The sequence below is a fragment of the Ruditapes philippinarum genome, unplaced genomic scaffold (assembly GCF_026571515.1).
Source record: "Ruditapes philippinarum isolate M1 unplaced genomic scaffold, ASM2657151v2 ctg3355_1_1_1_1, whole genome shotgun sequence".
NCBI classification, from domain to species: Eukaryota; Metazoa; Mollusca; class Bivalvia; order Venerida; family Veneridae; genus Ruditapes; species Ruditapes philippinarum.
In genome coordinates, this window is record NW_026852571.1 from 105,466 (window position 1) to 125,196 (window position 19,731).

Below are 19,731 nucleotides of genomic sequence, written 5' to 3' on the forward strand. Positions count from 1 at the left end.
GTGCTGATTATCTGACAATTCAGCAACATGATTGGACAGTGTATGTGCTGATTATCTGACAATTCAGCAACATGATTGGACAGTGTATGTGCTGATTATCTGACAATTCAGCAACATGATTGGACAGTGTATATGCTGATTATATAACAATTCAGCAACATGATTGGACAGTGTATGTGCTGATTATCTGACAATTCAGCAACATGATTGGACAGTGTATGTGCTGATTATAGAACAATTCAGCAACATGATTGGACAGTATATGTGCTGATTATCTGACAGGTCAGCAACATGATTGGACAGTGTATGTGCTGATTATAGAACAATTCAGCAACATGATTGGACAGTGTATATGCTGATTATATGACAGATCAGCAACATGATTGGACAGTGTATGTGCTGATTATCTGACAATTCAGCAACATGATTGGACAGTGTATATGCTGATTATATGACAGGTCAGCAACATGATTGGACAGTGTATGTGCTGATTATCTGACAATTCAGCAACATGATTGGACAGTGTATATGCTGATTATATGACAGGTCAGCAACATGATTGGACAGTGTATATGCTGATTATATGACAGGTCAGCAACATGATTGGACAGTGTATGTGCTGATTATAGAACAATTCAGCAACATGATTGGACAGTGTATATGCTGATTATATGACAGGTCAGCAACATGATTGGACAGTGTATGTGCTGATTATCTGACAATTCAGCAACATGATTGGACAGTGTATGTGCTGATTATATGACAATTCAGCAACATGATTGGACAGTGTATGTGCTGATTATCTGACAATTCAGCAACATGATTGGACAGTGTATGTGCTGATTATCTGACAATTCAGCAACATGATTGGACAGTGTATGTGCTGATTATCTGACAGGTCAGCAACATGATTTGCCCGTGCTGATAAATTGTAATCTTTTTCAATCACTAAGTTGATGTGATAAACAGTTCTGAAAATAAGAATCAAACATAATCTGTGTGAAGTAAAAAGTCAATATCATTAATTGTGAGCTAAATTTCATGCTTTTTAAAACTATCTAACTTAAACTGAAAACAAAATAATGCAAAAAAAGAACAAAATAAATATTAAATTTCAACCTAAAATGCATGCTTGATAAGGAAGACTGAGTAAAAATAATTCTGATGAAAGTAATTCAATAATACATCTAGTAGTGTTACATTACTGGTTTTAAATAATGTTCACAAAAATATTTTTTTTTTTCTAAAAAATACTTATATTAAGACAAGAACTTTGGACGGCATTTCAAACAGTTTTATCAGAATCCACTTATAAGGAGCACAAGAAACATAGTCTCATTTAATTCACTAAAATTTATAAGTTAAATTAGGTCACTTCATTTTGAAAGTTTACTTGCATTGAAGTTTGATAACTAGCTACTGAGTCATTTTACTTTTATCAAATTTGAGTCAGATGTGGTCACAAGATAAAACTAGTCTTGTATACAGTCAACAAAACATCAGCTTTATAAAATATATATTAAAGCTGGGATAAAACCATTTACAAAAATCAGTGTACATGACTAAAATATCATATGTTTCCTACAAAGAACAGCTTTTTTGTATCAAGTAATTTAAACTAGTATTAACAAAACAAAAAAAACAAGTAAAACACACAAACTGGTGTTATTTTTTGTAAAATTGAAATCTATCTAGGGTTTTAACTTGTTTTTAATGCAATTAAGCACACATAAGAAAGAGTGCCTATAATACAAATCAAACTTTGTGTTGCTAGTAAATAAAATTCAGGCATGCAATAGTGTAACCTAATGCAAAAGAGAAAAAAAGTCATGATTTCTATAGAAACTTCAAAATATGCTTGCTTTAAGATGAAATTTAATGCTTCAAGTGTATATTGAGTTTAAAAAGCAAATTCTGGGCTGTTATTAAGAAACTCATTATTAGTTCACTGTGAAAATTAGTTAAGTGTAGTAAATGAAATTGTATAAATTAAACTGAAATTTAATCCCAAAGTATTTTTTTTTCACTGTGTAATATAATAGTTAAGTAAAATGTGTCCATAGATAAACCATTCAAATCCAGCTAGATTGTGGGAGGGTCAGTGGTTCTACTCAGGGTGTCTCTGCTTATTACCAAATAAATATCACACCTACTTACAAGACAGTGGATGTCATATTTCATCAGTAAAGCTGGAAAGTCTCCACAACAATGTATCATCATCTTTGTGCAGTAACGGGTTAAGTCCTTCTAAATTTAATAGGAGTTAACCAGTTATTGCACTAAGCTGACGGTATGTAGAAACAAAACCTAACCAAAATATAAAAAAATATCTTTTAAAATGTCATGCATCAAATACCAATAGAACTTACAAAATGAACTTTCAACCAGTCTGAGGCCATCACCTGGACTACTTTTATAAATATTATTTCACTCCCAATACCCTTAAAACATGGGATTTTTACTCAGTCTTCCAAAGTTCAATGTACATACCTAACTGCTCAGTGCAGAACCTGATACTCCTTTTTGACGGAAAAATCTCTGAATGTTACAAAAATGCAATCATATGAGACATCTGAATGCTTAACAGCTAGAACCTTAATGTCATAATACCATAACATACTGTCACTTAAGTCACACTTCAAAGGCATGAATATAAACATTGATGCACATGAAATATTCATAATATTCTATCCTGCAAAAGGTATAGGAAATATTATTATACAGCAGGGCCTCTGTTAAACTCCTGAATCATAAAATCTCACACCCCCACCCTTCCCTGTTATGAAAAAAAAACACCACACAAAAAACCAGATTATCTAGGCATCATACATTGGTTTTCATTAAGGTAAGGTTAACTTTGACCATAGTAGACATATTAATCTTGTCAGAAAATCATGTACCCTATAACCATGTGGGACACTAACATGTGAATAGTTTGTATTTGTTGTCTTAAATCTGATCTTGGAACAGAAATATCAGGTCTGTGAAAATAATTATGGTACAATATTAGGTCAAGGCTGGACAGAATTAGTATTGTCTGGAAATAATAAGTCTGCATCATAAAGACAGGGGCTGTAGAATAATCCGAACAAGAGCTGTCGGTAGGACAGCAACGCTCGACTATTCTAGTGCTTGATAGTAAAAAATAATGCTTGATAGAGTTACCTACTCCTGTTTACAGGTTGGTGACATGATGGTGAACAAGTATGCAAAGTTTCAAAGCCATATGTCAATGGACTTTGAAAATATTTGAGGTATTACAAAAAACTTTAACGTAAATTCTAAGTCGAAAAAGGGGCATAATTCTGTCAAAATGCTTGATACAGTTACCTCCTCCTGTCTACAGGTTGGTGTCATGATGGTGAACAAGTGTGCAAAGTTTCAAAGCCATATGTCAATGGACTTTGAAAATATTTGAACTATTACAAAAACTTTAACGTAAATTCTAAGTCGAAAAAGGGGCATAATTCTGTCAAAATGCTTGATACAGTTACTTCCTCCTGTCTACAGGTTGGTGACATGATGGTGAACAAGTATGCAAAGTTTCAAAGCCATATGTCAATGGACTTTGAAAATATTTGAGGTATTACAAAAAACTTTAACGTAAATTCTAAGTCGAAAAAGGGGCATAATTCTGTCAAAATGCTTGATACAGTTACCTCCTCCTGTCTACAGGTTGGTGTCATGATGGTGAACAAGTGTGCAAAGTTTCAAAGCCATATGTCAATGGACTTTGAAAATATTTGAACTATTACAAAAACTTTAACGTAAATTCTAAGTCGAAAAAGGGGCATAATTCTGTCAAAATGCTTGATACAGTTACTTCCTCCTGTCTACAGGTGGGGGTCATGATGGTGAACAAGTGTGCAAAGTTTCAAAGCCATATGTCAATGGACTTTGAAAATATTTGAACTATTACAAAAACTTTAACGTAAATTCTAAGTCGAAAAAGGGGCATAATTCTGTCAAAATGCTTGATACAGTTACCTCCTCCTGTCTACAGGTGGGGGTCATGATGGTGAACAAGTGTGCAAAGTTTCAAAGCCATATGTCAATGGACTTTGAAAATATTAGAGGTGTTACAAAAACTTTAACATAAATTCTAAGTTGAAAAAGGGGCATAATTCTGTCAAAATGCTTGATAGAGTTACCTCCTCCTGTCTACAGGTTGGGGTCATGATGGTGAACAAGTGTGCAAAGTTTCAAAGCCATATGTCAATGGACTTTGAAAATATTTGAACTATTACAAAAACTTTAACATAAATTCTAAGTTGAAAAAGGGTCATAATTCTGTCAAAATGCTTGATAGAGTTACCTCCTCCTGTCTACAGGTTGGGGTCATGATGGTGAACAAGTGTGCAAAGTTTCAAAGCCATATGTCAATGGACTTTGAAAATATTTGAACTATTACAAAAACTTTAACATAAGTGGTTACGCCGACGCCGACGCTCGGGTGACTACAATAGCTCTACTTATTCTTATCGAATAGTCGAGCTAAAAATAAGAGAAAATACGAGAAAATACGCCAAGGAGGGTTTCACACTTATTGAAAGAGTTCACATAGGACTTAAGTATCTATTATAAAACCCTTCATTAACACAAAGGAAAACTATAATGCAAATGTAAGCTTTGTCAGTAGAACTGCAGAACCATATTCTGCAACAATCCCAAAAGTCCTTTGAAGGCATATGGGTTTGTAATCTTAAATGCTGCTTCAAGGCTCAAAGTAAATTTTGCACATGTGCACTTCATTCCTCATTCATCACAGATCTATGTAATATTTAAATTATTGATGGATAAGTGATACATTAGATTTAAACACTTAACCCCATGCAAACGGCTGCATGAAAACATCCTTATTTTTCAATTTTACCTTTAAAACACCAAATCCATTTTGTCATTTTATCTATAACTAATCAAAACCTAAAGGATAAAATACTTGTGAAAATGTTTTCGTTGGGTTAATACATACTTTTGATCATGCAAAGTAGCATAGTAAATGAAATATTTACAATAAATTACTGAGACTGAATGGTTGATTTTATCAATATTGTAATATTTGCATACAATCTTATTCAAACAAAGAAAAGAACCTTGAAACATGGTAAATACCTTAGATATTATATCAATAAGTGCTGATTATAAAAGGTTCAAACCTCAACAGCTAGGTACACTTGTGACTGAAATTTTTTTGTTAGATTAACATCTTTTAGAAACAAAATTTATCTCTGTTTCTAGTCACCATTTTTATATGGTTATAGTCTCAGTTTAAAGTTATGGTTTTAGTTTTCTAACCAATGAATCAGTTTTGTGGTACAAGCATTGATAAATTACAAAATAATGAATGTTTTATTCAAGTTGCATATCATTAGTTCATTCTTAATATAGAAATAGCTGTGTCTTTAAACCTGTGCAAACCTGTAACAAGCTGATTATACAGGTAAAAATCTTGTAACTTAAATAAGTAATAAATACAGATATTTTCTATCAGCAAAGCCCTTCTTATTTGTCTGTATCTTTGGTTGTGTTTAATACTTTGCTTGCTTATAAAGAATTCAAGCTTTCACTCTCCATCAAGCCTGATTTCTAGAACTTCAACCAGTACTGGTATCGTAAGAGGGAACATGGTTGTGACACAGTACTGTTATCATAAGAGGGAACATGGTTGTGACCATAAGAGGGAACATGGTTGTGATCCAGTACTGGTACCATAAGAGGGAACATGGTTGTGACACAGTACTGGTATCATAAGAGGGAACATGGTTGTGACACAGTACTGGTATCATAAGAAGGGAACATGGTTGTGACACAGTATTGGTATCATAAGATGGAACATGGTTGTGACACAGTACTGGTATCATATGAGGGAACATGGTTGTGACACAGTACTGGTATCATAAGAGGGAACATGGTTGTGATCCAGTACTGGTACCATAAGAGGGAACATGGTTGTGATACAGTACTGGTACCATAAGAGGAAACATGGTTGTGACACAGTACTGGTATCATAAAAAGGGAACATGGTTGTGACACAGTACTGGTACCATAAGAGGGGAACATGGTTGTGACACAGTACTGGTACCATAAGAGGGAACATGGTTGTGACCCAGTACTCAGGTACCATAAGAGGGAACATGGTTATGACACAGTACTTGTACCATAAGAAGGGAACATGGTAGTGACCCAGAACTGGTATCATAAGAGGGAACATGATTTTGACCCAGTACTGAGTTCAAACGAATAGAGAGACAGACACCATAACCATTTCTCCCCTTGAGTTGTGTTTAATGGCACACCAATGATGTACAAATAATAGGGTGACAAATATACACAGGGGTAACTTCAGTTCTTATATAAAAACTTGTCTTTAACCAAATTATTTCTTCATTATATCCTGTTTGCTATTTAAATTTAAATACAATTACACCTAGCCAGCAAAAAGGCCAGTGTGGTAATAATATTTTGATATAGTCTTTTATACTAAAAGTTGCAGTAAAATATTATCTATAATATTATCTAAACAACTTGTACAATATTATTATATCTTGTTTATCATAATATTTGAAGTCTGGTTTATCATTTAGCTTTCATTAAACTTTACAATACCTGCGATAAACCACCTAACTTTCTACTTTTATGTGTATATTAGTAAACAACATGTCACACTGTCTTGTCTTGTACTGTATTATATATATAGACATATATAGACTATAAAATACATAAATCATGGAGGTAGTATATAATGTCATGTATATTGTTGAGGTATTTTATACAAAAAATACCTGAACCTTGACTATCTGATAGTGACAGCATATAAAAAGATAAACCCAAATGACTTCAAATCATACAAAACAGTTTTATCAACTTTGTACACACTTCGGTAATGTATTATTTTGTATAGTTAATATTGACAATATTTGATTGAATTGGCTCTTAAAGACATAGGAACAGAAACCAGACTAGGGTGGGGTTTTATATAACAAAAATCCTTAGTTTATTTACATTTTTGCACCTCTTTTAGCTACTAATCTAAGCTAGCACCATCTGTACTGCAAATGATTCAAAAAGTTTTCTTTAAATTATATAGTCAAAGATGATGATAGTTTTGTAACTGTTTATACCTTCAATAGTAACTAAAATTAAAAATTCTTCAGCATTAATTCAAACTCCCAACTAAAAACGGATTTATAAAACTCAGTCAATGCCAGGAAGGGTCAGCATTTTAAGTCCAGAATAATCTGCAATTTATTGTGTATGTTAATTTGTTCGAAGAAAATACTTTTATGTAGGGCAATTAATTTTCTACTCTAGATTTTCTTCAAGCATGAGGAGAAGTTGTAAGACATGTGGAATATAATGCAAATAACTGATACAAGTAACAAACAGCAGTCTTAACCAGGGCTGACTTAAAGTAATTCAACCTACAGTATCAACAAAACTTTCTTTCTATTAAATGCTCTCAAATATGCTTGACTAATTTCTTAATTGAACTTTCTTAAATAACTCAATTGTTAGACCTCATTGAATAATGAGCCTTTTGTATTCAACTTGTGAGATAAAAACTCAAGTAGAAATGCCAACATTGATAAAAAAATTTAATCAAAATATCTTCTGCCATTTTCAAATTTTTTCATAAACAATGATTAACTGTCCTAAAAAACCTACCAGTCATCTGCAGTTTAACCAAGTTGTCATCTTGATTAAACTCTCGAAATGTTAGTGGTGAGATTATACTGACTAAATGCCTTAAGCCAGGCCGGCCTGCCACTTGATGCAGTTTGACCAGGTTCGATACTATTATTGGCATACATTGTTGATATACCTTGCATTGATAATAAAAAGGAGGACCAGTTCATTACACAAATTCAGTAGACTACATAAAGGTTAATTAAATGTCCCTATAAAAACAAAAATTGCCCCTCATTAATAATATGAACCTGTCATTTTGTACTTTTAATAAAAGTTATCTATGCATAATTGTCAGGTGATTACACTATCATTATGTTTGTCAAGCTGAAAGATTTTCACTCTATCTGTTCACCATGAATCACCTGCTAAACTTCAAGGTTTTTACTCAATCATATCAGGTTTCTTGTGTTATTAACCTTTTAAAATGAATGCAAACATATGAAAAATGAAAAACCTCAAAATGTCAACAATACGTTATAACAAAATGCCCATGGGAAGTAAAGATTTCAATGGGTGCAGTTTTGTATTAAGCTAGGCTTTAACGAAAGAATTAATTGAAGATATCTGAAGTCTTTCAATGAAACATAAATATCTCGAGACAAGATAGCATGTATTTTGTATATAACTTGTAAGCTATTTTTGGTTGTTTTCAGATAATAATCATTTTGAATGGGTCATTTTATTGGTAATTTACCAAACTAGTATCAAAATAGCCAAGTACATTTAAAACAATCAATCTACATCAGACATGTAACTAAAATAATTTTGCATAATGAGCCATGATTTAGTTTTTGCAGTTAAACTGGCAGACATGGTTTGCCATTTTATCAAATGATCAAAATTATTATTTACTTACTGAACTTAAAATTTGACATTTTCAAATCTGTCAAACAATCCACAATGCAAAATCAATGTTTTAACTTGAAACTATGTTTTTTAACAAAATTACAAGATTGGCTTCATGAATACATTTGATGACTATGTATTTGACTGAACTGTACTTTTCTGGAATACCTGACACTTGGTTTAAGTAATAAGGAGGCATTTTTATTTGATGTGTTTACATTGCACCAAGACTGTGAAGGTCACATGACAATATCCCAGTTTTGTAATTATTGTTGAAGATGGACATACCAAAATACTGTAGGCACATGTTTAAATCATCAGATGACCTTTGTATACTATAAGCAAGCCACCTCATATATACCTAAAACAGAACCAGGCAAATTGGACTGAAATACAAGGTGCCTTTACCACCTGGTCACAGAGTACTTTATGAATGCAGGTTCATGATCTTTGCTTGAAAGTTAATAATGAACACAGTATTTCTATAAGGAGGACTGTCTGGTCTATAAATCAGGGTCCTTTAATCTTAATCTTTTAACTTTATAATGAACATACTGCTATTCAAGTTTTAAGCATGACAGAGAAGGAAATAAGCCTAACCATGCTAAATATCTAATTGGACTTGTCCATTTTTTTAATCTGGACAAAACCATTCATCATTATTAGGGAAGTTTCAACATTAATACAGACTGAAAAGCAAACAGTGCAGACCATGAATCAGAAGGCATGAATATGCTAGCCAATCTTGGTCTGCACTGGTTGCATGGCAGATTTGGAGTGGCTGCTTAAGCAGGCTAAGAGTGAAGACATCATAGTGTGATGTGAAGAAAGCAAACCATGCCATAAATGGAGACCATGTTATCACAAAACTTAAATTCCTTTCATGGGTGGACCCATGTTGCATGAACAGTATCTTATTTTCAAACACCTGGAAGTTCATGTATATATACTTTAATTACTTTAATTTATACTGAATATTGCAAATAGTGCACCATCATCTCTTTGAAACATAAACTTAACCCCGATGATTTAGCATACTGCCCATTATAACTAGTTTTAAGTGATTTTAATATTGAGCATGGGTAACCATATATAGCAAAATGCTGATATGACATAAAGCACGCCATTTCCTTACAGTGTTATACAGGTACTTGGTATATTGATTATAAATTCCTTTATTGTATGAAGGCTTGATCTTTATAAATCAAAAATACTTTAAAATCTTTTTAACTTTTCTAAAAAGATTACACAAAGGTGCTACACTTAAGCTTGTTTAAAAAAGAGAATTAAAGCGAATAAAATTTTCATTGTTTTTGAATAAATATATAAGTAAAATTAGAAATAATATTAATGTTGTCAATAAATCATTTCACTTTTTTGCATCATTTAGTCAAGGCAACTTTTTGAGTAGAAGTTTGATTCACAAGCTTATATTACACAGACTAGACTGACTAATTTTACGATGACATTTTGACCCATTTTATGGATATAATTTTATTGTTATAAAACCATTAAAATGTCTATTTTAAGCAAAATTCTTGTTGTCTTTTTGACCAGCAGACATAGACTACAAAAAGCTTTATTTTGTGAATTTCATCATAATCATATCCGGGCAAAAAGCACAAAATATTAAATCACCATAATGGTTGTAAAGCAATTAAGTTTAAATTTCTGATCCATTATAAAATTTCATGGACGATTAGCTTGATCAATCGTGACACAATTCAGTGTCATAACCCTGTAACATCCAGACAGAAACTTTAGATATTGGTACAATGTATGACTAATGCCATAAGTCCTTGAAAGCAAATTCAATTTTTTTTTTTGGAGGAGGAGAAGTTGGCAATTGCTTGTGGAAATATAGATAAATACTGTTAACAAAAATAATTATGTTGCTGAAAAATGACCGATATACTCAATTAACCCTGCCAGGAATTATTTGTACTGCATATAGTCATGCAACCAGTACAGATCTACATTGTTAACAATTCTGTTAATTCATATTTTAAAATTTCCCTAAAAATAATGAATCATTTTGTCTTGATTGAAAAAGGGACAAGTTCATTGCCGATATTTAGCATGGTGAGGATTAAAAAAAAACCTTGACATTTGTTTCAGGTATTGACAGGATTAAATCTACTCTTTCATACTTGATGGGTGCATCAGTTAAGGGCCTAAGACTTTACTAAGAATTTTGCGAATAAACCTCCCTGAACTTATTATATGGCGCCCATATCAACCTATTACTTCTTTCATCTTATGATTAACTCCAGTCTCTCATCACTCTCTGTTGAAGAGAATGTTTTCTAGGTAATTACTACTCTATAGTTTACTCTGCTATGAAACCATTTATATGTAAACAGCTAGCAAATTCCAGGTAACATTAAAACCTCATAACAAACATGTACATTCTTTCATATGTATGTTAATTATATATACATACACACATATACACACTTATATACACTTTGTATTTAGTTGTCTAATATTAAATGTTTCAGTTTTTATACACAAAAAATCAATACTAATTCATGACAATATCAGATATTATTATAACTTGTTATATTATTTTACACTGCTTTAACCTGCAAATCTGTTATTAAGTAGATATTTATGCATACATTTATTGCTAATTTTATGATACTAACCCAAGTATAGTTATAATATATTATATAATATATAAAAGGACTAATACCTTGCTCAGGTTGGTCACTTTCTGGTGCATCCCCATTTTGAATGGGTGGTATTTCGCCTTCTGCATCCATTTTGTGTTAAATAAAATCCCTTACTCAATCCTAAATTTAAATCCTTTCACTCTGACTAACTGCTTTACCCTGACCTCCACAGGTATTTGAATCGAGTTAAAAATATAAACAAATCTCGTTTTGATTAAACAAGTTTGTCACACACCTTTAAATGGTTTTACTATATGTCCCAAATTACTTCATAGATAACGCAAAAAAAGCAAATATCTCCCAGATAACTTATCATGTACATAAAACGTTTTACGATCCCCACACTGTGCAAATTGTAAAACTGTAACTTTCACAAATGTCAAAACTTGCCGAATTTGCATTTAATATCCCATTTGGTTTTTCATGAATGTATTTTCTACTCCAACTACACCGGTAAAGTAAATGTATTCAGTAAAGGTAGCCCTTGTTGACGGCTTTATTTCAGATTTATAACAGGTAGTTGTAAAGATAGGTCAGGGTTAATATTTTTACCTGTCTGAGCACAGTGGAGGGAGACATTGTATACAATAGGAAAGAATGCAATATTAGAATATAATCTGACCGGCCTTAGTACATTTTTCATTCAAAAAGTTCAGTAAATGATTGTTATCATTAAATATTTGGCAATAATGTCCAATAGGAGATTACTTCACTGCCCCAAGGACAATTATTCAACCTAATGTTAGGTAAAGTAAATAAATGCTTTATATAGATATAGATCTGTGCAAGTCTGTGCATTTTCAATTCAATGCAGTTAAAACTAATAACACAACTTTCTTAAGTTTCTTATCCTATAAGGGTTGCAGATTACTTAAATAAATCACTATACAAGTTAAACTAGTAAAGGTAGACAACTGCTGTAACATTTTCTGATTACATGTTATTGAGTATTCTCCCTTCACAGAAAAATCTTATCTTGATTTTGATTGGTTTATATTATGTAGAGCATACAAGATGGAGGGAAGACCTATCATCTGCTATTTTTTGAAGAAACGTTTTTGTGCTTAAACAGGGAAAATCAGCAGTTATATTACATCTAATAAGGTAACATTGTTTTTGTTTTAAGATATTTGAATTTTAGTAATATTTTTTCTTTACTATTCAGTATAGTTAAGACAAAATTAAATCTAGTGTGCATTAATGATTTTTATACAACAATGTTACCGTTGTGTATGTAAATTATTGGTGTTATTGGCCTGTAACACAGTGCTCTATTTAGCCTATAAAGTGTGTAATATCAATTTTATGTGTTGAATGACTAGACTTTTTCACTGACTGTGAATAACGTCTTTGTAAGCTGTGAGTGACCTATAAAGGCTATTTTACAGGTGTCTCCTGAATGAAATTTCTATATGTATTGTATATATGCCACAACACCATTAAGTTATTGCCTGCTTTAATTGTACTTTAATTGAATTATACAGCACTTCACAATACCGTATTTGGTGTATTATACCAAACAGGTATGAAATGAAAATTGTACAGTATATTGGCTGAATATACCTGTGAATATCATTATTTAGCAAATAGAGGATATTGAATGATAGTCTATTCAAAACGGAATGAATTAAATTATTTTTCATATTATGCGAGCCTCTGGCGAGCATAATACTAATATTATATTCAACAAGTTAAGTGTTATGTACAGTGTAGGAAAACTAAAACTTTTGGCGTAGGTTAGTTAATTGAATTATTCAATATAAAATAATTGAAGATAAAGTAATAAATAAAATTAATTAGAAATACATAAAAAACAACATTATAAAGTCTGAGCAATGCAAATAAGAAATATCTTTTAAGTAAATTAACTGACTGAAAAATTTACTACAGCATATATTATAGTGAAAATAACTTACAATAATAACAAGAGGGCCATGATGGCTCTAAATTGCTCACCTGAGTCAGAACACTTGTTAATTTGGGATTTTTAAAATATTTTGTTTTTGTTTTTACTACAATTATATACATGTAAGGAAAATCAATGACCCACCCCGGGCAGGGCCAATTTTGACCCCAGGGCTTTTATTTGAACAAATTTGGTAGACACCCACTAGAAGATATTTCATGCTTACTCCACTGGGACTCCACTGAGGTTTAAAAGCTTAAAAACATAATATTTGAATTTCTTACATAAATGAGCTGGGGCACTTTAAACAGAAATATATGCAAAGTTAGTTAAGAAATATACTTTGAAAGAAATTGAAAATCGTATTTTTATGCTTTTCTAAGCCCGATTTGAGTGAAAAGTGTTTAAACGCTTTTCATTTTTGGTCATTTTTTTTAACGATTTGAGTAATTATTCTGGAAAAACGAAGTGCGCGAATGATCTGAAATTTTGCAGAAGGATTAGTGGTCTAAACCTACATCAAATGGAACATTTATCTGTAAAAAATATTTTCAGTCCCATCATGTCAAAAAACCTCAGTGGAGTCCCTTTAATATCTAAGCTCTAGCTCTTTAAGAAGATATTTTAAGTTTTTTCTTTTGGTTGCCATTGCAACCAGAGTTTTGCATGGAATTAAATTCTTTTAGCAATTTTTAAAAGTGACCACCAAAGGAACAGAATGATGTTGTTTAAAGTAAAAGTTTATGGAGCAACATTCTGATTAGCCTTAATTTGACAGTTCTTTTAAGAATCATACACATGAAACTACTGTATAGAACTACAAAATGTATAATACATGACTGTATACTTTTTAAAATTCTTTGCTTAAGAAGGTTTATTAACAAGTTTGCACTGTCAATTTAATTTTATGATCAAACATACTAATATTACCTACAAAGTATTCAATATTGTTGGTGTTATCAATCTGTTCATTGAAATGCTTTTCTATTATCTATTTACAGTACAAATATCTGATATTAACAATGGAGGATGATTCAAGCAACGGACCATGTACCTCAACAGGAAAGGATGATTGTAACTTTCCAGCAGAAGATAACTCTACATTTTCTGTGTTTGAGGCTGATTCTGGTACTCATATGCCTTGTGTACAAGTGCATTCTAAGGACAAAGAAGTTTTAGACTTAATTGATAAGTTTCATACAAGAAAGTCAACACAATGGGCCCTACAAAGTTGGAGTACTTGGAATAATGAAAGAATAGAAGAAAACCCTGGTCAGCCTATCTTCTCTTGTTTTTATGAGTTATGCAGGCAAAGAAGTGAGGTCATGGATGACAATCTATCAAGGTTTGTCACTGAATGCAAGAATAAGGAAGGTGAAAACTATACACAGGAGACCTTACGTGGAGTTCTTTTTGGACTGCAGCGATATTTAAAGACTTACTGTGCAAGTCAAAAGACAAAACCAATCATTTTTGTGAAAAATAGTTACCAGTTTCCTAAATATAATGAAGCACTGAAGAAAAAACTTAAGTTCTTGGCTGATATAGGTGTTTCTAAAAGGAATGTGCAAGCAGTTGGGATAACACATAAAGAGGAGGAACATCTTTGGGACATTGGGGTATTCGGCTGCAATTCAGCTGAAGTTATAAGCGACACAGTGTTCTTTTATATTGTCAAAATATTTGGAATTGCTTCGTCAACTGGTTTGAGAATAATTAAACCCGATACATTCCTTTTTGGAGAAAATGAATTAGGAAAATATGTTGAAATGGACTCAAACTTTGCCAGTGACTTAGAAGTATATAATCACGGCACTTGTTGTCACAATTTAGCACTTCTTGCACCCAATACCACAACTAAACTGCGTCATTACTGTGATGAAAATAACCCACGGACATTCTATAACATATTGAAATACTATCTGGAAATGATTAAAAATGTAGAGGGCAGTGATAATTGTTTCTTTCTGAGAGCTAAGAAAGATATGCTGTTTAGCAATCAAGTCATTGGGCGTAACCAGCTTCAAAGAAAATTTTGTAAAATAATGAATTCAGCTGGTTTAAATGGGTACTTTACAACTCAAGCCCTAGTCCAATCATGTCTTGACAATCTACAGATCAAAGGCTACATGGTTCGAAGGAAACAATTATTCATGGCCAAACATCAACTTGAAATATGTAAGCTTCTTGATCCCCCACCTGGCATAGTTAATACCTATGTAGTCAAATCCCAAACTAAAGCAATCCTCCAGCTAGTTAGCCCAAGTCATGGTATACCTTTACAAAATCAGCCGCACTCAAATACAGGTGAGGTTCAGTATTTTTATCAAGTTAGTCAACAATGCCCACAGCTTCAAAGTGTATTAAAAGTTCAGCAGAATTCACATAGCACAGTTCCTATCCAACCTCGTCAAACTGAAATTTATAAAACTATTACAAAAACTCCGGCAACTATTCCGGTGCGGACATCAACTGAAACAATGCATAGTACTGGTACAATTCAGAAAAATAGCGACACTATTCCTATTCCAGTGTCACTTCAAATGGCAACATCCACTAATTCTGACAATGTGTGGTTACAAGACAACTCTGAAAATATATCAGCTGATACAAATGAACAGGAGTTTGAAAATATCATCATAAAGCAAGAACCAATGGATAATGATGGTGAGTGCTACAAACCACCAACAAGTCCTAATACTAACCAAAACAATGCTAAACTGAAAAGAAAACTGGATGATAAGGGACCAAATAAAAAAGCAATAAAGACTTTAAAAGCCAGTGATATAAACAGAGGATCAGAAAAACCAAAAACAGCAGAATTTGACGAAGGTGAAACTGAAAATGTCATTGAAAATAAAAGTGAAGAATCTCAAGGTGAAATTAAAGAAGAAGAGGTCACAAAGGAGACCCATGAAGCAGAACTAGAGTACTCATTTAGTAATGATTTAAACAAAAAAATAACTAAACAGGAAGTGAGTCTTAATGAGGAAGGTGAAACTATGTTTAGTTTTAGTGGTTCCAGTAAAATGGGGAAATCTGTTGGTGACCTTGACATTAACCTTGGTGACTATCTACCAGAAAACTGCACAATCAAACCAGGGGATATCAATATCAAGAGGATGATTTTATCAGATGGAGGGAAAATGGTGATAAAGTTGAAATACACGACCCACTAAACAGTAACTGAGATTTGCCAGACCTTTGTTGTTGGGCAATTCATTGCATGAGACAAAATCCAGGCATTTTATTTATAGGAAATCTTTTGACAGTTTCAATGACAAAAAAAAAAACCAACAAAAAACCCAGTTGTCTCTGGTTTGTTGGAATGAAGTTCTGTTTCAATATTCTTTCTTTTAAATGTCTAAACCAATTTTAAACACCACCAAAAATAAGTTAACTTTTTCTGTACACAGTGCTGTAGGCAGATATACACAATTTGACAAGTGAATGAAAATATGTCAGTAAAAAACTTTATTATTAGACAGTCTTATAGAAATAGTCTATTGTTAATGAAACTTTGTGTTATGTATGATAGTATTTATAAAGAGACAAAAATATACCTTATTTCATTTAATAATTTATTGATTAACACAGTTAAATATCTTAAACCTTTGTTATTATATAGATGTCAGCTAGACATTCTTACAATTTCTATGACCAGAAAGCTGGTACCGGTTTATACTATCTATCTGTCCACTTCTTGTCTGGTCCATAACTTTGTTATTTATTGATAGATTTTACTGTACATTTAAGACAATGTATCACATGCAAGATCAAGGTTTTCCAGGTCAAGGTCATTCAGATTTGAAAGGATTTTTTTCTTAAAAGTGCATTGATGGTTATGTCTGATCATTTCAGAATGAATTTTAAAATGATTTACACGAATGAGTTTGATATGATACTGAACAGTTGCTTACAAAAATAATGTCTCAAAGGTCTCAGTCACTTTTGTATCTCCAAAGTCATATGATTGTCAATAAATGTTTGTTTCTGTCATATATGGATAGATTTTGAAATTAGTAGGCATTGATTTGTGGGACATAAAGAAGATTCGTCATTGGCAAAATCTAGGTCAACAGTTAGAAAGGTGAAGGTTTATACATTGTACATGTACTTGGATGTCAATTAGTACGAAGTTGGATGCCAGGTCATACATGTAGCTCTGTCATTTATTTATGATTGCTTTTGGAAATAATCTGCCATAATGAATATATAAGAAAATATTAATGTTTTTTGTTCTTGTAACACTAATAGTAACAGAGCCTTTATTTTAAGTCAAAGGTTAATGGTTCCTTTTATGGGCTTGGCTTTGGGGGCATTTTTCTGTTTCCAGCAAGAAGTTTTGTTTCATAACTATATATAAACACTGATATAAATACCTGATTATTAAAAACTGCTGTATCATCATGAAACTTAGAATTTACCTTTAACTTAAATAATTTTTACTATTTTTTAAACTTTTCCTAATTAAGCACTTGATTTATTGAAAAAAGATAAACATAAACAAAGTTACAATTTGTTATCATGTTATGTTGTATTCTTTTGTTTTCTGATGTTCAATGTTAAGTGTAGAAGAGCTTTGTTAACAATTACAAAGTAAAAAACTGTAATGTTTTGTTGTGCTTTCTTATTGTGCTTTCTTATTGTGCTTTCTTATTTGTTACTAGTAATTCTTGCCAAAGATATAAGCTCCCTGGCTTTCATCACATAATTACAAAACTACAAAATGACACAAAAATATAGATTTGCCTTTTCATGTAATATCCATATATATTACTTTACAGCTAAAAGTTGCCTATCGGCTCCAGTCTCGGTGAATTATCTGTATATATGGTAAATCAGTTTTATGTTTGTTAAATAACTAACTTTGTTTTAGTAACTTCCCATATGAATACAAGATGTCAGTGCTGACATAAGAGCTATGATTAACTATGTCTAGGCATTAGATAGCCGTTACAGAGAGAAAGCTTCTAACTTTTTATGTATTTCATAATTATAATGTATTAAAAAGAAAATTATATAATTATGCCAATAATTAATACAGGAATTTTATTTGATGTTAAAATGTTTCCAAATCTGCTAAATAAACTTTGACAATGCAACTTTTGTCAGCTTAACATAGCATTCAAATGGGCATCATCTGGCAGCCCAGCATTTTTATGCTATGTGGGGAGGCATATAGTTTTTGTAGTGTCAGTCTGTCCGTACAACCCAAAAGGGTAGGGGGCCATAAATAGAATCATTCCATAACAATAGAGTAAGCTGTAAACGGCCCTCTATTAAACAAAAGAAAATAAAATAAATGGCCCCTCATTCCATTTCCGCCATCGTCTTTCCTTCTGAACATTGTTCGTTCCATAACTTTGTCATTTATGGATTAAATTAAAAATAATTTTGTATAAATGTGTTGAACATAATGGCGATGTGTTGCACACAAGAATTGGGCCCCTTCCTGAAAGGTCAAGCTCACACTTATAGATCAAAACTTCAAGTCATGATAAGAATTATTATAAAAGTACACTGATATTCCTGTCTGGTCAACAATTCTGTCACTCCTGGATGGATTTTATTATAATTTGGCCTAAATGTGTAAGGCATTATGATGATGTTATGTGCATAGGAGTCAGGTCTCCAGTTTAAAGGTCAAGGTCACATTTGTATTCCAAAGTCATGATATGAAACATGTATATTTATATTTCAAAAGAAATTTTTCTAGTTTCATCATCCTAAAAAGTCACCTACAGTCTAGTTAATATTTCCTTTAAGTTGGATTGAATCATTTCAATACAATTACAGCTTGAATTTCAATAACGCTACTTTTTTATTTGACTTAATAAACCAATATCCATTTTTGTTTTGTTTTTACATTATGTTATTGATATTTGCACAAAACTGTTAATATTAAAATCAGATTGTATTTAGATTTTAACCCATAACCATGCTGAATTTTTTTATGAAATAGAATGGTTCTGCTTTGAATTTGGAACTGAACTTTGCGAGTTTGCCTGGGATTTAAGTAGTGAATCATCAGCCAACAGTACAAGCCTGGTCGGACTTGGCCGCAGACTCCACCACACCAACATCTTTATCTATGCCAGAATTTGAATGGTTAACACAAAAAATTTATTGATAAGTTTAATTTCCTAAAAGTGTTGAGACTACTTTATCACAGTCATTATCAACATCTAATCATATTATAACAGTTCCTATAATTGCTAGCTTTGTCTGATTTATCAAAGAAGGAAAGAAACAATAAGGAAACCACAGGGAACAAATATTAGATAATATTTTCTTCACCCAAATTGCTCAAATGACCATAATTTGACACAATGTGTAACTATCTTTCCACTTATCTGTGATGTTTTTTCTACAGGCTGTTTCTATTAGCCAAAAATGGAATATGCAGAAAATGATTTGAATTATGGGGTACAGAGCTTAAAGGTCCATACAAACAAAAATAACATACCGTAACTTATAATACTTGTTAGGTTGGGTTTAAAGTCATATCAATACTGTATAAAGTGTCTCATATTGTCCCTTTCAAGCTTTACTTCTGGAGGAAGAACACCAGTGCTGCTTTGTACATAATTTCAGGTATGTGCAGCGCTTTAA

At 32.1% G+C, this 19,731-nt stretch overlaps 2 protein-coding genes across 12 annotated transcripts in view; one reads left to right on the top strand and one right to left on the bottom strand.

The window, feature by feature from the left end:
• The window catches only part of LOC132717366 (echinoderm microtubule-associated protein-like 2), a 62,501-nt gene that overhangs the window by 36,804 nt on the left and 5,966 nt on the right, over positions 1-19,731 (bottom strand). For 3 of the 11 annotated variants that reach the window (XM_060700829.1, XM_060700854.1, XM_060700845.1), the window contains exon 2: positions 2,491-2,538. The exons of 3 other annotated variants lie outside the window; for them this stretch is intronic. In XM_060700829.1, the coding sequence (XP_060556812.1) occupies positions 2,491-2,538 (48 nt within the window). Of the gene's footprint in view, positions 1-2,490; positions 2,539-11,230; positions 11,714-19,731 lie in introns of those variants that run through there. 5 more of the 11 variants (XM_060700821.1, XM_060700841.1, XM_060700867.1 and 2 more) reach the window with 4 other exon arrangements.
• On the top strand, positions 12,129-18,202 carry LOC132717428 (uncharacterized). The gene is made up of 2 exons (XM_060700899.1): positions 12,129-12,314; positions 14,118-18,202. The coding sequence occupies exon 2, from the start codon at positions 14,139-14,141 to the stop codon at positions 16,293-16,295; it is 2,157 nt and encodes a 718-aa protein (XP_060556882.1). The 5' UTR covers positions 12,129-12,314; positions 14,118-14,138; the 3' UTR covers positions 16,296-18,202.

Excerpts from the sequence above, each read along its gene's own strand:
- LOC132717428 (XM_060700899.1), top strand. The coding sequence starts at position 14,139 with ATGGAGGATGATTCAAGCAACGGACCATGTACCTCAACAGGAAAGGAT.